The sequence below is a fragment of the Condylura cristata genome, unplaced genomic scaffold, assembly GCF_000260355.1.
Source record: "Condylura cristata isolate star-nosed mole 26May11 unplaced genomic scaffold, ConCri1.0 scaffold00026, whole genome shotgun sequence".
Lineage (NCBI taxonomy): Eukaryota > Metazoa > Chordata > Mammalia > Eulipotyphla > Talpidae > Condylura > Condylura cristata.
The window spans coordinates 19,815,010-19,834,084 of record NW_004567127.1 but is presented as its reverse complement, the minus strand read 5'-3'; the positions used below and the strand labels follow the sequence as shown (position 1 = coordinate 19,834,084).

Here is a 19,075-nt window from a genome sequence, read left to right as displayed (position 1 = left end):
GTGAGTTTAAATATGCAGTTAACTTAAATTTGTGATTAAATTAAAATTTTTAATGGAAAGATTTGCCAAAAATGTTTGGTGATCATGCCAGTGCAAGCCAGGCATGAGACCAGACCCACACCTCAATAGTCTCTTTTGCTGTTCATTTGCTCAGCCCACGGTTTTCTGATAAATGCAGAGAAAATCACTCTTAATCAGAAGATTAAAACTACTGAATTGGCTTAAGGGAAATTAAAGGTATTTTGTTTAATTTTTATTTCTTGTGCACTTTGTCCCGAGCTAAAATACAAAAATCTCAAAATAGCCCAAAACATTTTTTTTCTGATTCCTTGTATTACAACAGCAGAAAAAGCAAATTTCAAATGAAAATATAGATAGGACAAAGGAAGATCAATTATCAATCAAATTCTACAGAAATGGCTCCACAATTTTCTTTGAACATTAGCTAAGTTCAAAGTAGAAATGTCTTGAAAAGCACTGTGACTATTTGGTAGTTTAGTTGAGTGCTGGTGCTAGAAGTCTCAGAAAACATGGAGGAGGCTATGAAAGGGACCGTCACCTTGTCACCTCGGTTCCCACCATAGAATAATCTCTTTCAGATTATGTCTATTCATCTTGTTTTATTTACCCTTCACACAATTTTGCAAAAGAGCTGGGGATTGGGTCCAGGACACCTGGAAAGGAGCCCATAGAGGGAGATCACATTCAATCCTCATTTATGTCATTTATGTTTTAAACCATGTGAACACATTATCAACTCAAGTAGTACTCATGAAAATTATTTTAACTAGTGAAATCAGGTCATTTCCTAGGTTTATACTATTGAAATATAACTCCCACAGCTATGGGGAGCAGAGGAGAAAGGCATCCAGATAGGCTAAGAAATTTACCAAGGAGCTGCAAAGAAGGAAATGATTCACTGAACCTGACTTCAAGGAAATGATTCATTGAAACTGACTTCCCACTACTCCAAAGTACCTCTCATTTACGACTAAACTAACACCGAGGGACCATCACCCAAAGCCTCACATCTTAGAAAAAATTAGAAAGAATTCCTCCTTGCAAATGTTCCTTTGGAACTGAAATAGATCTAATGGTAAGTAGAATGTACATATAATTATGTACACATAACTTTCTATAAATACCTGTTTTTCCAAAAATGGAATGAAAAGTTACCAATTTTGTCAGTAACTTATTGTTATTAAATAAGAATAATGTAATAATGTATCTGTACATGCCAAATAACATTTCCAAGCTCTCAACAGTGGCCCACTGAAGCAAAACACCATTGATCAGAATTTCCCTACAACAAAAGATTAAAATATTTTTTAAAAGAAAATTGTAATGGGTCATGGCCAGTGTCTTGTTTGTTTTTTCCCCAGAGCTTTACTGTTGCCATTCTCTGTTCTTTTGGGGTAGCGGAGGCATATGAAGAGTTGGTGACCCTGAAGCCACAGAGACCATTCATGCCCCCCTTTCCAGCATACATTTCTATATCATTTTTTTCCCTTGTTCAATTCTCATAGTAATAATAACAGGAGAGGGGAGAGGTCCAAGATTCTTGTAGTCAGTTATTTGTGGGAATCAATCTCTGTTTTTTTGTCACTTACTAGCCCTGTGACCTTGGGTAAGTTAGCTTAACTCTCCCATCCTCACTCTGTCACCTGCAAAGTCAAAATACTGAGGTACCTGGCAAAATTTTGGAGCAGTTCTTTGATTTCTCTTCTTCAAAGTTCCTCTGGGTGCCAGGTGTGGACAAAGCTCCCAGTGAGGTATCCTAAGTTTAACATTCTTGTTTCATGTGAGAGTTCAATTTATTCAACACTGCATAAATAAACTTTATTACAGCAATTTGCAAGAACTTGAACTCCTTTTTAAATCAAAGTTCAGGGGAAATGAACTAATGGTTGATTTTTCATTTCTGGATATGTTATGGATTTATTTGGGGAGAGAATTAAATGAGTAACTTGTTTCAGACTTATTATTCATCTTTAACACAGGAAATTCCTCCCATGTATCAAATGTTATAAGTTATTACCTGAAGAGTACCTCTGGGGGAGATAAACTAAAAGTAAAATTAATGTTTAATAAACACAATCAGGAAAATTCACAGGTTGGGACAAGGAATGAAGCTTCTCTCTAAGCCAGACAAGAGATTTTATCTCTCAAAGGGTGTTTTTTTTTTTTAATCAAAGTTGTATTTTATTAGAAAGATAGTTAGAGAAGTTTCATTAGAGAGATATGAATTATAAATTCTGAGACACTAAAATGCCATTAAGTAAATCAACTTCCAAATAAATTCAGAAATCCCTTAGGAAAAACTAGAAGAGGCATTTTCTTTCTTTCTTTTTTTCTTTTTACATGTTTCCACAAGGTTTTTATTTTTATTTATTTATTTATTTGGTTTTTAGTTTTATAACAGTTTATTTTTACATCAAGAGGTGTTTTTTTAAAATATATTTTTCATTATAAATTGTATTACATGTAATTTGGTAAAGAAAAGAAGAATCCTTAATAAAGCAATTTCAATAGTTTTTTTAACAAAGATTTAATTGTAAGCATATCATAGCTGTTTGTGTTTTTTTATACTAAATGTTACCATTTTTTCCTATTCTCTTCATTTTTCAGGCTTTCTTTAATCAAAAAAACCTTATGGCAAAAACTATGTAAGTAAAAACCATGCCAATTATCTTCCTTACTTTAATGTCTTTTATTATTCTCAACTGTTATAAAAATGATACTTTATACTTATTTTTTACTGTGGAAACATTGCTTTATTAACTGTGTATGAATCAGGGTATAGGTTTACACCTCTTCAGGTTCTATCCACTAGATTAATATCATGTACTCAATCAGTCCTGTCTCAATATTTAGCTTCTTTTCTTTCTTTTTACTATTTTAAAGTAAAATATGAAAAGTTTTCTGGCTATAGCTTCACCTACATGTTAAATTACTTCCTTTGGATATATTTTTAGGATATGGTATTTAGGGGTCCAACAATAAAGATTTTTATAGCTCTTGATACATAACAAAAAAAATATTTCGGGTAGCATAAGCCAAAAGAATTCATATCATTTAACAGTCAAACTATTATAAAATTAACTATGGAGAAGTTAGACCTTGATTAATGACGTGGAACTTGTCTTTATACACAAGAAGCATTTGTTGGATAGTATCTCCATTCTATATTATGGTGGTTCTGTCCTAACTGTATCAAAGATTATTAAAAAAAAATTTTGTAGATTCATTGCTTGGGTGGGTATAATTAGAGAGAAATGAGCTAACTTTTTTTTCTAAACTGTATTATTTCATGAAAAGAATGTAGAATGATAATTATGTGATGCTTTAATTCAAACACATTAGGTAATATAACTGTTTCCTTTCTACTCTTACAAGTAGTCAGTATGAAATAAAATCCAAATGATACTATAAGTCAAAGTAAGATTTGATGGTATCATCACTTATGGAAAATGGGTAATGCGTTTTTGCCAACAAATGCAAAATTTGGGAAATGAAGTAAAGGAAAGGTTTGGGGATAAACAATAGAAGACTTGTGCTATGAGTAAGAAGGGCTCAATGAGTTAATGCTTACAAATCTTTTCAAATGTGAAGACACTTTTATTTAAAGAACCACTTTGGGACAGATATGTTTAAATCTTATCAGGTTATAAGACAGATTCTATTACTATACAAAATTTGATTTCAGCTTTCACATAGATAATTTCCAGCACCTGAAGAGGCAGGTGGCTGCCGCCTTGGTATACAGAGTTCAAACAAGAAAATTGTTAATCTTACCACAAATATATTTTTACATTGTTCCTAAGAACAGATTGACTGAATCAAGTGTCATCTTATGTGTGGGCTGCATGAGATGACTCTTCATAGAAACATACCCAGTGTGAACTTTTATGGAAAAAAAAAGGAGTAGATTTTACTTGGTGAATGGAAAATGTAATGAGAAAGAAAACTTAAAATTATTTTTCTTTTAAGTTTCTCATCATTTTCTCCAGGATGTTTGGTGATCATTTTACCCTAACCCAGATTAAACACTTCACTTTGAAACAGTGAAGCCTATATACTACAATTTAAAAAAAAAAAATTACAAAACACAGCTCCCTTGGAGGGAATATCTACCCCTTTCCCCCTTACCTAGAGCTAAGGTGGGAGTTGGGGTTCCTGGAAACTTGCTGTGGCTTCCTGGAAATTTCTGGCTGGGATGCTAAGGGCATCAGCCCACATGGTCTCCCTGAGAAGCAAACCCCTGAAGAGAGACAGCATGAATCAGTCACAATTGACTAGTCCATTGGGTGTTCTAACTTCATCACCATCCTGGCCTCAGGGAGAAGGAGTGGCTGAGAATTATTGGGGACTGTAGCTATTTCTTTTCTTTTCTTTCTTTTTTTAAAGATTTATTTATTTATAAATACAGAACTGGAGTACAGGCCAGAGGTGCAGGGGTGGTGAGAGGCTTCACCAGAGACAGAGTGGGGAGCAGAAGAGGCCAATTGACGAAGCACACTGCTGAGGGGAGCAGCTGGCAGGTCAGGAGAGGTCAGCCGCACCATGTGGGTCACCTCCCTTGCCGGGGATTGAACTCTCGCTGAAGCAGCTGTGGCTAGCTTGCAGTGCTGTGCTTTAGCCCATTGTGCCACCAGGGAGGGCCCCTTCGTTTGGTTTTTTTAATGTAGCATTATTCTTTCTTTAGGTATGGTTGTTAGAAGTGGAATTATACTTCATCCTGGGAAATTATAAACACCCCAGTAACTGAGGGGCAGAATATAGTACGAAGGCATGTAGACGCTGAGCCAGATTTCTATAGTCTGGAGAGTCCAGTTCTGTCATTTATTATCCTTAAGTTCCTTAATCTCTCTGTAGCTGTTTTTTTTTCTTGCAATGATCATTATAAAAAAATAGTACCTACCTCAGTTTGTTGCATTACACAGCTTCGAAGAGTTAATAGACGAGAAACACAGAGTAGGCATTTACTAAGCATTAACTATTATCACTATATGCTAAGACTATTTGTATTTTGTTTTTTTAAAGATTTATTTTATTTATTTATGCATACAAGAACTGGGGTGTAGGTCAGGGGCATGGGGAGGTAAGAAGATTCACCAGAGACAGAGTGGGGAGCAGAACAGGTGGATCAATTGAAATACACTGCTGAGGGGAGCAGTGGGCAAGACAGGAGAGGTCTGCCATGTGGGTCAGCTCCTTGGCTGGATTTAACTCTTGCTGCAGTGGCTGAGGATAGCTTCCTAGTGCTGAGATTTAACCCATTGCGCTACCAGGGAGGCCCCTATTTATATTTTGATACAATGCCTCTCATCATCCCAGTCCATTTGCCTCCCTTAGATCACACACAGCCAAAGGGCAGAACCCAGATCAAACCCAGACCAGCCTGGATCTGGGTAGCACCCCAGATTCTCCAGGAAGCATTTTAATGTAGATTTCTGACATCCCCATTCAGACAGACCCCTGAGACACTCAGTCTCCACTCCCACATTACAGACCTCATCTTCCATGGGAGGCCTTGAATTCTGGAAATTCTGGACTTTCCAAGGTCATTTCCAGATCTCAGTCTTTATCCCCAGCATGGTCAGCAGTTCACCTGAGCTAAGGCTGGTAGTAGGGTGCCAAAGTAACATTGCCTCTTCCTAAAGTAACTTCCTGTTGTTGGGTAAGGACCACTTTAATGGTAGGCAACACCATGCCCTGTGATTTGAATGTTAACTAAAATAAACTCTACACACATACCTACATGTAACCGCGAGTCCCTCTCTGGTAAGAATGCACATGCTATGTATGCATTTGCAGCCTTTTTTTCCACTGGTGGAGGAGAGATTAGAACAAGGAAACACAAGGAATAGCACTAGATGAACTCTGCCTCAAGATTCTAACCCTGGGGATCAGTGTAGAGGCTGAGTTTAAAAGTAGCCACTGAACATGGGCAAAAAGATAAACTTATGTCACTTGCAGAACATGAATGGAGCTGCAGGGGATCATGCTCAGTGAAACAAACCAGATGGGAAAAGAAAAATACGAGGTGGTTTCCCTTGTAGGTGGAATATAGGGCCCGGAGAAAGACAAAACGTGCAGGCAAACCATAGATCTGAGGCCTACAGCAGGGAAGAGAGAGGAGAGGGGTCAACACAGGGGAGGGAAGAGCACTGTGGTGATGGCTCAGGGTGATGTGGTGGGGGGTAAACTGTGGGGACCACACCTAAGGGGGGATTCATATATTGTCCAAAAATTAACAACAATGTAAGAAAAAAATAGATTAAACTTTTAAAAAATATTACAAGAACCCCCAAAAGATAAAACCCATGGATTAAAAACAACAACAACACAAAAAAAACAGCTTATTTTAAATTCAGCTAATGCTACATCACCAAGGTTGACATTTTGAAAACTCTGCCATCTCTCCCTCTTAGTGCCCGGACCACCTCACCCTGAGTCCAGGTATCATGGTCCTGTGGCAGGGATGGTTTTAGTTAAGCCAGAGAAAAGCTACGTCTATATGAACTCAAGAGTATTCTTTCCAGGGTGGTTAGAAGCAGAGCCACAGTAATAATACACGCTGTAAATATAAGCTGTTAACCTATCAGATTACAGAGAAAAAATTCCTCAAAGTATGTTCAATACCACAAGTTACCATTAGAAACATATATAGTTCAAACTAATTTTTTTCTGTTTCCAAAAAGTATGTTCTCTAAGGAAAATGAGCACTTGTTTATGTTACAAAAGGGAATGTTAATTTGCAGATAATATGCATAAAGAAAAAGAATTTAAAATACACATACCTTCCGCTCTAAGGATGCCACTTGTAGTAATATAGCACAAGGAAATAAAGATGTGTGTAACAATTACTTCCTTCAAGAGGAAAATTACTCACTGGGCGCCCAACAGATGGCTGGTTCTGAGGATACTGGGAAGCAAAGCACAGATCTCTCTCCGCGCCTTTCAGCCGCTAGGTGCCAAGCCCTTGGGCTGTGGTGTACACATTGTCTTCAGACAGAGCAGTTTGGTGGTGAACAAGAAGCTTCTCCAATTTTGACCCACAGATAAACAATTCTATTTTAGAGAAATTAGTGAAGCAAATGAAAGGCTGTGGGATCCATTTAAAATAGCTACAGTGTCATGGGCCTCGGGCCAGACCAAACAGCACACCTTCCCACACACCCCACTTGGCCTTGTGATTACTCAAATCCCAGCACTGGCTGCCTGCTGCCGGCCATAACATCCCTGCAAAGAGCACAACTGGAAGGCCGTTTGCCAGAAAAGGGTGGAGCTGGCCCTGGTTTTAGTTTTTGAATTGACTAAGAGTTAACTAGGGGGTGATAGTGGGGGAAAGGCAGGACATTTTTCTTTATCTATTTTTCCTTAACTTCACAACTCCCCTCCTGTTCCATTTGCCACCTCTTTGCAGCTCTGGCAATAGCTGGGCCAGCTGGACTTCGGAGGCAGGGGAGGGGGCCTGGTTCAGAGACCCCTTTGGGCCAGGCAGTGTGCCTGGCAATTCGGAAGCTCTCATGTTCACGCACCGAAGGATGAAAACTCTTGTGGAGCACGTTTGGCCCAGTCAAAGGGCAAAAGGGTGAAAGCTGGATTTCGGGACATAAAAGTAGTGACAATGCAGGCAGTGAGGATAAATGTCACGTCTTCTCTTCCCATGTGGAAGAATCAGCCTGGCAGCGGTTAGGTAGGTCCACTCACAACTGTGTTTCGAAACACCAAGGCAGGGCCAGCCAACTCTGCTTGAGGCGGGAAGTTCTGTCCAACTGACACTGGACAGTAGGGACGTCTCTGCCTGGAGTGGAAGACAAGTGCTCGGGGGGGAAGGGGGCAGTCTGAGCTGGGAGTGACGGTAGCGCCTGCACTGGTGCTGGGTGGGCGGCCCTCTGACCCACCCCCTGAAGCTGAGGCAGGGAACAGTTAGGAGCGCCCAGGTGCATCTCAACCGCCATAGTATCTCTCAGCCTTGGAGTCTCTCATGTGTACAGTATGCATTTCCTTTAAAAAAAAAAAATCAGAGAAACAACATCTTTAAAGTCAGCCAGCTTCTTTCCACCTGGCCCTGCTCTCCTGTTCCTGACAGCAGCCTTAGCTACTTGATCTTAGCCAAAAGGCTGAGATATGATGACATCAGCCTCTGATAAGACCTTTTAGTCTTTGAAAAAGTGACCAGTCATGGGTGACAAGGGGAGGGGTTGGGAGTAGGGACATGGTTGTTGAATGATCTTACTGTGGGTCACCGCCCTGGCCAGGGATCTAAGTCGAGCTGCTATGGATAGCTTCATAGTGCTGCGACTTAATCCCTTGTGCCACCAGGGAGGGCCCAGCAGCTACATCTTGAGTCAGAATTCAGGCTATACCAGGTTCTCTGGGCCTGAAATCTTACCCACTGATTTAAGAGGTTTCATTTCTAGACACCTTTGGTAAGATTTAGGGTGCAGGAGAGATGAGCCATACACTCAATGAGGAGGCATCAGCACCCATTAAGAGCACGTTGTGGGACAGGAGGCCAAGGGACATGTGGCGTGACAGGGTGGGGCTTGCTGGGAAAGAGTGAAAGGTCCTACCTGGATGTAACCTCCGAGCCCCATGGTGTGTATCTGTATTCTGGCATTTCTCATTCTGTGTGTGAGGACAGGAGCGTTACTGACTCATCTCCAGCTCCTTGTCAGTGCCTGGCTGACGCCTTTTGCTGGGGTGGTTTCCTAGTCAATAATTAGGACTCTGGAGCCAGGCCAGCAGCGTTGGGATTCTGGGTTTCCCCCTAGACATTTGTGCTTCACAGATGTTGTTTACCCCATTTTATTAGTGAACAAACTGAGGGCCAGTGATTTAGTCAACCATTCACTCATTCAACAAATACTGCAAGCAAAGGTGATATTCTGAATGTTGAAATCACAAAGCTCACATGCTAGTGGGATAGACAAAAACAAAGGAAGATATAAAATGCATAGGATGTCAGCTATCGTCAATGCTGTGGAGAGACCTAAAACCAGGAAGGAGCATTTTAGAAGGGTCCTGTGCAGGAGGTATTTAAGCAGAGACCAGAGGAGTGAGGAGCCATGTGGGCCCGTGGGTATAAATGCAATTTCAGGCAGAACAAGGCCACAGCTGACAGTCTAGTGGACAGGGAATAAGGTCACAGAGTTGTGCGATTTGTGCAGATTTTGACACATAGCTTGCATGCCAGATTTAGTTTTTTCCCCATTCCATACCTTTATTTGAGCAGTTAATATGCTGATTCTATGTTCTTAACAAGGCTAGTTTTTATTTTTTCAAAGATTAACTTTACTTATTTATGCATACAAGAGTTGGGGTGTAGGACAGAGGTGGGGAGGAGGGGTAAGAGGATTCACCAGAGACAGAGTAGGGCGCAGAACAGGTAGACTGACTGAAATACACTGCTGAGGGGAGCAGTAGGTAAGGCACTGCTGGCCAGGTGGGTCAACTCCCTGGCTGGGGGTCGAACTCATGCTGCGGTGGCTGTAGGTAGCTTCACAGTACTGAGACTTAAACCCTTGCACTGCCAGGGTGGCCCAATATTTTTGAAACTTTTTTTATTATTAAAAAGTTTATTTTTTTACATCATTTTGCACATTTTTTTTCCATCTCAATTGTAATCCCCGCGGGTTTCCCATCACCAAATCACCCCTGTGCCACCACCATAGTCCCGTGCATTTCCCTCCCCCCCCCCCCATTTTTGATCCCATTTCCCACTCCACCCCCACAGAATGTCTCTGGTATATGGTTGTTCATTATTTTTGTTACTTTCTCTCCTGGTCCATTATACTCCTGCTATGAGTGAAACCATCTGGTATTTTTCTTTCTCTTTCTGGCTTATCTCACTAAGCATGATCTTTTCCAGCTCCATCCAAGTTGCTGCAAAAGACATGTGTTTCTCTTTTTTGGTTGCTGAGTAATATTCCATTGTATATATGTACCACATCTTTCTAATCCAGTCATCTACTTTTGGGCATTTGGGCTGCTTCCATGTTTTTCCAATTGTAAATAAAGCAGCAATAAACATGGGGGTACAAGTATCTTTTTCAATCAGTGTTTTTGTGTCTTTTGGGTAGATACCTAGGAGTGGGATTGCTGGGTCATAGGGAAGCTCCATGTTTAGCAGTTTGAGGAACCTCCAAACAGTTTTCCATGAAACTATTTTTAAGTGTACAATTCAGTGACATTAAGTACCTTTAGTGTTGTGCAAACCCAACCGCGATCCATTTCCAGAACTTTTTCATCATTCCAAGCAGAAGCTCAGAATCTATTATAAAGTAACTCCTGGTCCTCCTTGTTGGCACAAGGATTGTCTCAGCACTATGAAACTATCCACAGCCACTGCAGCATGCGTTTGATCTCTGGCCAGGGAGCTGACCCAAGTGGTGCAGCAGCCCTCTCCTGTCTCACCTGCTGCTCCCCTCAGCAGTATATTTTGGTCAATCCACCTGTTCTCTCCCCACTTTGTCTCTGGTGAATCCTCTCACCACCTGCAGCTCTGGCCCATACCCCAGCTCTTGTATACATAAATAAATATTTGGAAAAAAAAGTAAACCCCTTTCCTCGACACCCCTCTTTGTTGGTAATGTCTGAATCCGCTCTATTTCTGTGTCTGACTTTGCTATTTTAGGTACTTCCATACTTAAAATACTACATGTCCAGCTTATTTCACATAGCATTTCAAGGTATATCCACATTCTAGGCTGTATTGGAATTTCATTTAACATTGAATAATGGTCACGCAATTATAGTAAATAAATGCTATTATGACTACTGGTGTATATGTGTGAGTCTCTGCTTTCTTCTAAGATATCTAGAAGTGGGATTGCTGGGCCATGTCAATTTTATGTTAAACTTTTTTGAGGAACTGCCAAAATTTCACACAATGGCTGTATCTTTTACATTCCCAGTAGCAATGCACATTTTTTCCGTGTCTTGCCAACAGATTATTTTCTGTTGTTTATTTCAAACAACAGCCATCCTCATGTGAAGTGGTACCTCCCTCTGGTACAGATTTTTACTGTTTTCACTGACCACTAGAAAGAATCAAAGTTGTGATCCAGTTTCAATGGGTGTATATATTTTTAGTTTTGGTTCTCATGCCTCTTTGTTTTTTGATCCATTTCTAAATTTGTAACAGAGATACTCAACCAAGGGTAATTGTCATTCTCAGACCTTGCTACTTGGTGACAGCTGGAGACGTTTTGCTTTGTTACAATGAAGGGGGGAGGTGTGCTACTGGCATCTAGTGGGTAGAGGACAGTGACGCTACTAATATCTTTACAGTGTGAAGGACAGCCCCCTGAAACAGCGAGGTCCCAAATGTCCAGAGTGCCAAGGTGGAGAAACTCTGGATTTATAACTACCTTTCACATTTCATGTACCTTTATAATGCGCTTTATATCCTTCTGGATATAAAGCAGAGTATATGAACTATTGCTTCTGAAATCATAACACTGTAATAGTTACTATATAGCACTGTATAGAAGATCAATAGAAGATATATAGCATTGTAGAAAAGACAAAGGAGCAAGAGGAATCAAGACATTTCTTCTGATTCAAAAATAAAATAATTACAAAGGTATACCTTTGCTTTCAATCAAAGACACCATCTGGAGAGTCACAACTGCATCATGTTTCACACTAAGAAAAAGTTTTTTCCCCCAAAAGAAATTATGTAGTACATTGTAATAAAGATGTAGAAGACAAAATTTTTCTTTTTCACAATAACATCCATCTGCATATTCAAATGATATACTTGAATACATTTATCAAACTGAGGCTAATTTAATTATCTATAATAGAATGTGAGATTAAAATGCTGTAATTAATATTTTCAAAAATAAAGAAGTAACAAATGTAGGTATCTGGTTTTATGTGAAAAATACCATGGGCCAGGCTGTCCGTTGTATTGATTTACAGGCACAAATACAGATAGATTTGACCTTTGTATCCATGGACCACAAATCTCACTGATGAATATCTATCTGATGTCAGGTCAAGCACTTTTAAATAGTATTTTGATGTCTCTCCCTTTTTCAGTTGAATAGTTTAAGAAAACAGAAATCTTATAAAATGGAAAACTTTAATTGTTCAAAGCAAAGGCACAAGTAAACATTTCAGGTTATCATACAATGTTACAATAAGAAATTCCAACAATAAAATGAAAATACATTATAATTTTGCATATCTATAGTATATTTAATGTATTATTTTATCATCTCTTCTTTGGAGTGAAAAGAAGGGATAGGTAGATCAATGGATGTGTGTGAAAACTTGAGTTACAAATAGCATTCAGTCCACTGTTGATCAGAAAATTTAATTTCAGTAGAAGGAATTAAATTAAAATTTAAAAAGTATTACTTTAATGAGAGAGCAGCAATAACTTTCAGGCTCAAGCTCATCATTTTAATAAAGTAAATCAGTGACCTCATGAATGTTAGCTGTCGATACCTGGCACTACACAATAATCAAGCTGTGAAAGGCCTTACCTTTCAGATTTACTTTAAATCTGAAAAGTGTAGTGTACTATTCAGAATATAAAGGGGGATGAGGAGTCAAGTCATTTCTTCTGATGTCAAAAACAAAATAATTACAAAGACCTAACCTTGTTTCAATCAAAGGCACTATCTGGAGAGTTACAGCTGCATCATGTTCAACACTAAGAAAAAGTTGTTTCTTTCAAAATAATTGGGCAGTTAGTTGGGACTTATTTCTCACTGTATCATTAAACACTGAGTGTTTAATATCAATAAAATTGGTATAAATTGTGTAAAATTACATTTTAACTTTTTTTCCCAGGAAGATTTCTAAAGAGTATTTGAATCAAAGTTCTTAAATGTGAAGATTGTTGTTTGTAGTTTTTTCACTGTTCAAATTACAAGAGTATCAAAAGAGTAAGGGTTATTTACCAAATTTGTTTTAATATCTAATTCCTAGCTAGAGAGAGTCATTGGGAAATTCTCTAGAAAGATGTTCTTATTTTAAAGTCAAATTAAAACAATGACTCAATAAAGACACCACAAAAGTCAATAATGCATGCTTTAAAGAACAGAGCTGGGATTCTGGAATTTCCCATTTCCAAAGGTACATTTTCCTTCTGAACTTGTATACAGTGTCAAAGACTTTATGATATAAAATAGTTGGCATACTTTCCATTTGGTATAGTTCTAAGATCCACCAGGAAATTTTAGGTTTCCAAACCACTGTAGCTTAACTGCAAAACTAAATAGCTTGATTTTCTACTAAGAGAAACTAAGCAAGCTTGCATTTTCTGCACTGAAATCAAAGGTCAGCAAATTTTTTCGCAAAAATGCTAGACAGGAGATATTCTAGGCTATGAGAACTGTCTACTCCTGTGCCAACTACTCAACCCTGCCATTGTAGTACAAAAGCAACCACATATAATATGTAAATGGATAAGCATGGGTGTACGCCATGAAAGCTTTACTGACACTGAAATTTGAATTTCATAAGCATTTCAGGTGACACTAAAGATGATTCTTTTGATACTTTCCCCCAAATGCCAAAAAATGTAACCACCCTGCTTAAATCGTGGACCACGTGAAAACAGGTAGTTGTCTGGAATTGGCTCAAAGGCTGTCATTGCTGACCTCTGAATCAATCAGTTATCTGATGTGGGGAGTCAGAATTATTATGTGGCCACGAATCACCAGACTTCATATGGGCACCAACCACCTCAGGGCCGACAGTAATGAACTGAAACAAGAACCTCCAAAGTACTAGTCAAAAAATTTTAGGAGTAGTATATATACTCATAAGCTATGTAGAGCTTTTGAATATTAATTTAAACAGATACATACCTACAAATACATTCAGGAAGCACATTTGAATAAAATTTATTTAAATCATATCAATTATCAGAAGTGCATGAAATTGAGAAATTTGTTAGCTGAACCTTTTCAAATATTTTGGTGTTAGAGAGATTGAGATTAAAATCTTGGTTCTGATAGCCTGTGACCACAGGTAAATAAGTTAACGTGTTGCATGCATGTTTTCATTCTTGTTTGTCAAGCAAATAGCTATGAAGAGCTTCTTGGAAAAGCCTCATCCATGTGTACCATAGGCTAGACTCCTGGTTTTAGACAAAACTGTTTTTGTCTCTTCTACTCATTTCCATTACACAGATTTTTTTTTTCCTGCGTGCTACATATTGTGCAAAACTGTGCCTCTCTATAAACGCAATTTCACCTTCATATTATCCTCTGGTGAAAATGAGAGTAAAAGCATCCAGTTACCACATTCTTGTCGTTCCAAAGTGTAAGCGTGATTTGGGTGTTTCCTCCACAAGCATTCAGTTTTCTAAGAAAATCTAGATTTGATAAAAAAGAAAGAATTGATAGGTAAGAATTCATATGGCTTTATGTATATATTAGTAGCTAGAGAATCTGAAGATAATGTTCACAGATTACTTATAGATATAACTGTGTATCTTGGACTTCAATCGCCTGCCTAAATTATCTTAAGTAGTATATTAGCACTAAGTAACATGTGCTTTAACATAACCTCTTTAATTATTAAAAATTTCTTAGCTATATCACATGAAGAAAAATATTTCACCAGTAGTGTTTTTGAACAAGCATTAATTAAACTATGAATCAGCTAGTGTTGAAACTAAGCAAAATACTAGAGCTATTAAAATATTAGTGTTTGTTTTTATTTTCAATTTTCTTTTAGCCTATTATTTACAGAAGTCCTGTTAGAATGCTGAAGGCAGTCAATTTGCAATAACTTTTCTCCATATAAAATGATGTTTAAAGATGTATGATGCAGCTTTATAAAAATGTACATAAAAACTACATATATGTAGTTAACCTACTACTCTGTAGGCAGGCAACACATAGAAGCATCATATGCACATAAAGTTAGACATTAAAACAAAACTTAAAAGTCTCAAGACAGGTAACTATTCATTTACATTTACAAAATTATAAGGAAATACTTTTATTTTGGGAACTTTCAGTGGCCTACAAATAAGACAATAATTTTAATTGAAAAAAAAAAAAAAAGACCATAAACAAAAACAAGATAAAGTTAGATCTATCTCTTGGTCATGTTTGTAGACAGCTGCCCAGAAAACAAATTGATAAATACATACACAATTTGTTCACTGAGCAGAAAATATTGCACAAGAACAGTTTTGTCTGAAAAAAAAAAAAATTCCAATTTTTCCATAGTTCTGCACTTCAAAATGATTCCCACATATAGATATAATAGCAGTTTATAAACAAGAAACATTAATATTCAGTAATACTGTTAGATTCTTATTTTTCCCATTAACCATATTACCAGTCTACTGTATGGCAATGGCAAGTCAGTGGTGAAGATTTGGCAAAGATAAAAAGGCAGGTAAGATTGTAAAATATATCTATCTCTATATATCTATATATTTACATATGAAACAGATAATGTTCAAAACCCTTAGTCATATAACTGATCCCTTAAAAAAGTCCACAGTCCAGGTCACAGTGGTGGTCAGACAGTGGTTGAATAAGACTCTCTTCTTGGGTGCCGCTCCTGCTGCGCCCCGCGCTCACTCTCTCTGGTCTGCGGCACACTGTCTTCTGTATCGCTCTCACTGCCATCTGCCACAGTGGGGTCCAAGGTCACTGGGCCAGGTTTTCTGTGCAAAGGAAAGCCAACGCTACTTTCCTGTACGGAATGATCTATAAAATCTTCATCGGAGGAATGCAATGATTCATCATCTCCTATTAAATGGTTGACAATGTGGATTCCATCAAACGGGGGTTGGCCTGAGAAGCTCCTCTGGCCTTTTAGGCACCTGAGCTGTCAAAACAAAATCCAAGTTAATATATTCAACTGGGGAAATACACTAAGCAAGCACACATTTCATATTTAAGGAAGAGATACTGTGATCTTTTCCCATTTATAGACATAGGAGTGACTACGACTGAGTGCTCCTTGGCAGTGGACATATACCTTGTTATTTTATTTGAGTCATCACAGTAGTCCTTCCTACAATGTGGTATACTTTATTAGCCTCATTTTACAGATTAGGAAGTGGAGACTTATGTAAAATAACTTGCTGAGGACACAGCTAATGGCAAAGTTGAGATTCAAACTGAACCTTTGCTCTCCTGGAGATAACATAATGAATGCACTCATCATCTAATTTCAACAACACATCATAGATGATCCTGTTACATTAAACCTCTCCTGTGCCTGGATTCTTCTGAGGTAAATACTAGGCATTTGTGTCAGCTCACCTGTAAAAGACATGGATTTTAAGACAATACTGTGAACTATTATACACACTTTTGAGAGCACATCTCTGTAATTCTGAGAGTGATTATAAACCATAAAGACTTTCTATGAGTGTCCGACCTGCTATAGTACAGCCGTGACAGCAGGAATGCTTTCTCCCACTACTGGTATTTCCATTGTGGGTTGTCAGCAGTGTATAAATTGTTCCCATCTCCTCATTTCTTCCCCAGGGTGAAAGAGTGATTTCTCTCACCAAGAAGGGAAGAGGAAGAGCGTGTACAGATCAGATCTCTACATCTTTGGCTACCAAGCTCTGTTTCTCTGAGCCTGGTATTATACAAGGCCAGCCTCTATGTAGTATGGCAGTAAAGAGCTAATGTTATCTACCACTGGATAGGCCAGTCTGATTAACCCTAGCGTTCAGTGCTGAAAAATCCACTGTTTTCCCACTTCTAAACCACAATATGCAAAACTAGTTTATTAGAGTTGAAGGGGAATTCTTTTCATCACGGCACTTTATTTTTTTGCTTGCATTCTTGCCAGTCTCCAAATCCCCCATGGTGGATATAATGCCACTGCCACCACAATAAACTTGAGACAACAGAGTCAAGAATTCATGTTTTAAATATAACATTTAATTCTGATATTGTCACTTGCTTAATTTCTCCTATAAGCTATGACATCTCCCCCCTCCACAACAAAGCAGAAGTTAAAAAAAGAAAAAAAGAAACAACACACTTCAAACAATAAAAACAACTACCCAAATCCACTTGACGATCAAGAATTCTGCTGAAATATATTCCATGTTTCCTACCCTTATCATGATCATGAACCTTCTATTTTCTTTCTTACGGACAAATTCTCGATAACTTACTCTTTTAAATCTTGAGATACAGGCAATATGAAATGTTCAGGAAATATTACAAGCACTTTCAAAATTAACGGTACTCAGAGTAATGACATTACAGCCCTGCCCATAACACCTCTCAGCTTTCCCAGCAGACTTCCAGAAAGGAGTGAAGAAACCTCAGCACTTCCCTACTTGGGGAGAGGGATGCTGAGACTCAGAACAATGTCTGCCTGGCAAATCTTCGCTCATAAAGAAATTTCTGTACCAAGGAGCAAGAGAATGAAATGTGTAACATAGGACAATGCAATTTAAATTAACACCTTCCTCCTTGGCAGAGCAGAAGGGGGTCAAATTTTCAGGTAAAGAGCGCAGAGCACCTACCATCAAAGTTGTGATAACCCCGCATCCCTACAACGGCCATGTTCTGATGCAACATCCTATCACCACATTGCAACACATGATTTATAACATCAAGTGTTAAATTAAGTCAGTTAACCTTTTCCTTTCTTTCCCTTCTCCCCCCCAGATCTTTTGGAAGAAATAATAAAGACATGTGCCTTCCTTCTTACTGGCTGTTACAGAGGAGCAGGGAAGAGGAACGACAACCTCACCAATTGTTTGGAAAGTTGTGGCTTTCCTTTGCTCTGAACAACCTTAATTGCAATTCCAACACGACAGCCTCATACAAGATGCAGTAAGTGACCTCAAACATATAAACTACTATAGATTGTGGGCAGGTAAAGGTCAATTCTCTATGTCACAGGAGATGCAATTAATGCTTCTTTATTTGAGAACTACCAATAGAGAATAGCAAAGGCATACATGAGAAGGAATGAAGAAGATAAGAAGCTTGCTGCTAAAACTGAAGCTACTCCCTTGTTATTCTTTGGATCTAGGAGTGTGCAAAATGTTCTGAGAGGGGAGAGGTGTATGTAGGTACTGATATCAGGTAATGGTGCAGCAAGGAATTAAGGCACCGGGTACTCAGGTAGTCTGAGCGGTGGGGGGTTGAGGGGGGGGGGCCCTGGATTTCAGGTAGAGATGTCCTTTGGGGCTCTTCATCCTGTGGAGAGGTTTGGTTAGTATAAGACCAGAGCTGGGTGCTGCAAACTGAAGTCCTGGTTGCCTGGATCTAAGAGCAGTACTGCTCATCCTCATTACCAGGCTTTTGGGAACTAGTAATTATGCTTAAGTAACAACAAAAAACACACAATAAACCTTTTCAACCAACCATCCCATAAAAATCTTTATGAACATTATCAGCATCAAACTTAGTTGAACAGGGCCTCCCTGGTGGCTCAAAGCGAGAAGTATGAAGCTACCTGCAGCCACTGTAGCACAAGTTCAATCCTAGACCAATCATTTTGGGTAGGTGACACTGAAAGTAAAGGCAATAAAACAAAAATAAACAAGCTGGACTACAACAAATTAAAAAGTCTGTGCACAGTCAACAAAACTACTAACAAAATGACAAAAGCAACTGAGTGGATGGGAGAACATATTTGCAAATCATATGTGATACAGGTTAACATCCAAAATATAGAAAGAACTAATATAGCTCAATAGCAAAAAACCAAATAATCCAATCGAAAAATGGGCAGAGGATCTGAACAGACATTTCCAAAGAAGACACACAGATGACCGATGTGCACATGAAAAGATGCTTGGCATTGCTAATTACTGAAGTGCAAGTCAAAACCATGAGATATCACCTTACACCTGCTGGAATGACTATTGCCAATGACAAGAAATAACACATCGTTGGTGAGGATGTAGAAAACAGGAACCCTTGTACATTGTTGGGGATATAAATTGGTACAGTCATATGGAAAACAGTAAGAAATTTCTTCAAAAAATTAAAATAGACTTACTATGTGATCCAGCAATATCACAAGTATTTATTGGAAGAAAGTGAAAAAAAAAAACAACAGTTATTTGAAAAGATATTTGTATCTCCATGTTCAT

The 19,075-nt window shown here is 38.4% G+C and overlaps 1 protein-coding gene and 1 long non-coding RNA gene across 6 annotated transcripts in view; one reads left to right on the top strand and one right to left on the bottom strand.

Moving 5' to 3' along the window:
- Window positions 1-1,017: 1,017 nt before the first annotated feature.
- On the top strand, window positions 1,018-17,761 carry LOC105854120. The gene is made up of 3 exons (XR_001145845.1): window positions 1,018-1,096; window positions 2,629-2,666; window positions 17,637-17,761. It is a non-coding gene; the product is annotated as an uncharacterized LOC105854120 (long non-coding RNA).
- The window catches only part of EVI5 (ecotropic viral integration site 5), a 157,694-nt gene continuing 150,203 nt past the window's right edge, over window positions 11,585-19,075 (bottom strand). For 2 of the 5 annotated variants that reach the window (XM_012730168.1, XM_012730169.1), the window contains exon 21: window positions 15,676-15,822. In XM_012730168.1, the coding sequence (XP_012585622.1) occupies window positions 15,773-15,822 (50 nt within the window). In that variant the 3' untranslated portion in view covers window positions 15,676-15,772. Of the gene's footprint in view, window positions 15,823-19,075 lie in introns of all 5 variants that reach the window. The other 3 variants (XM_012730167.1, XM_012730166.1, XM_012730170.1) reach the window with 3 other exon arrangements.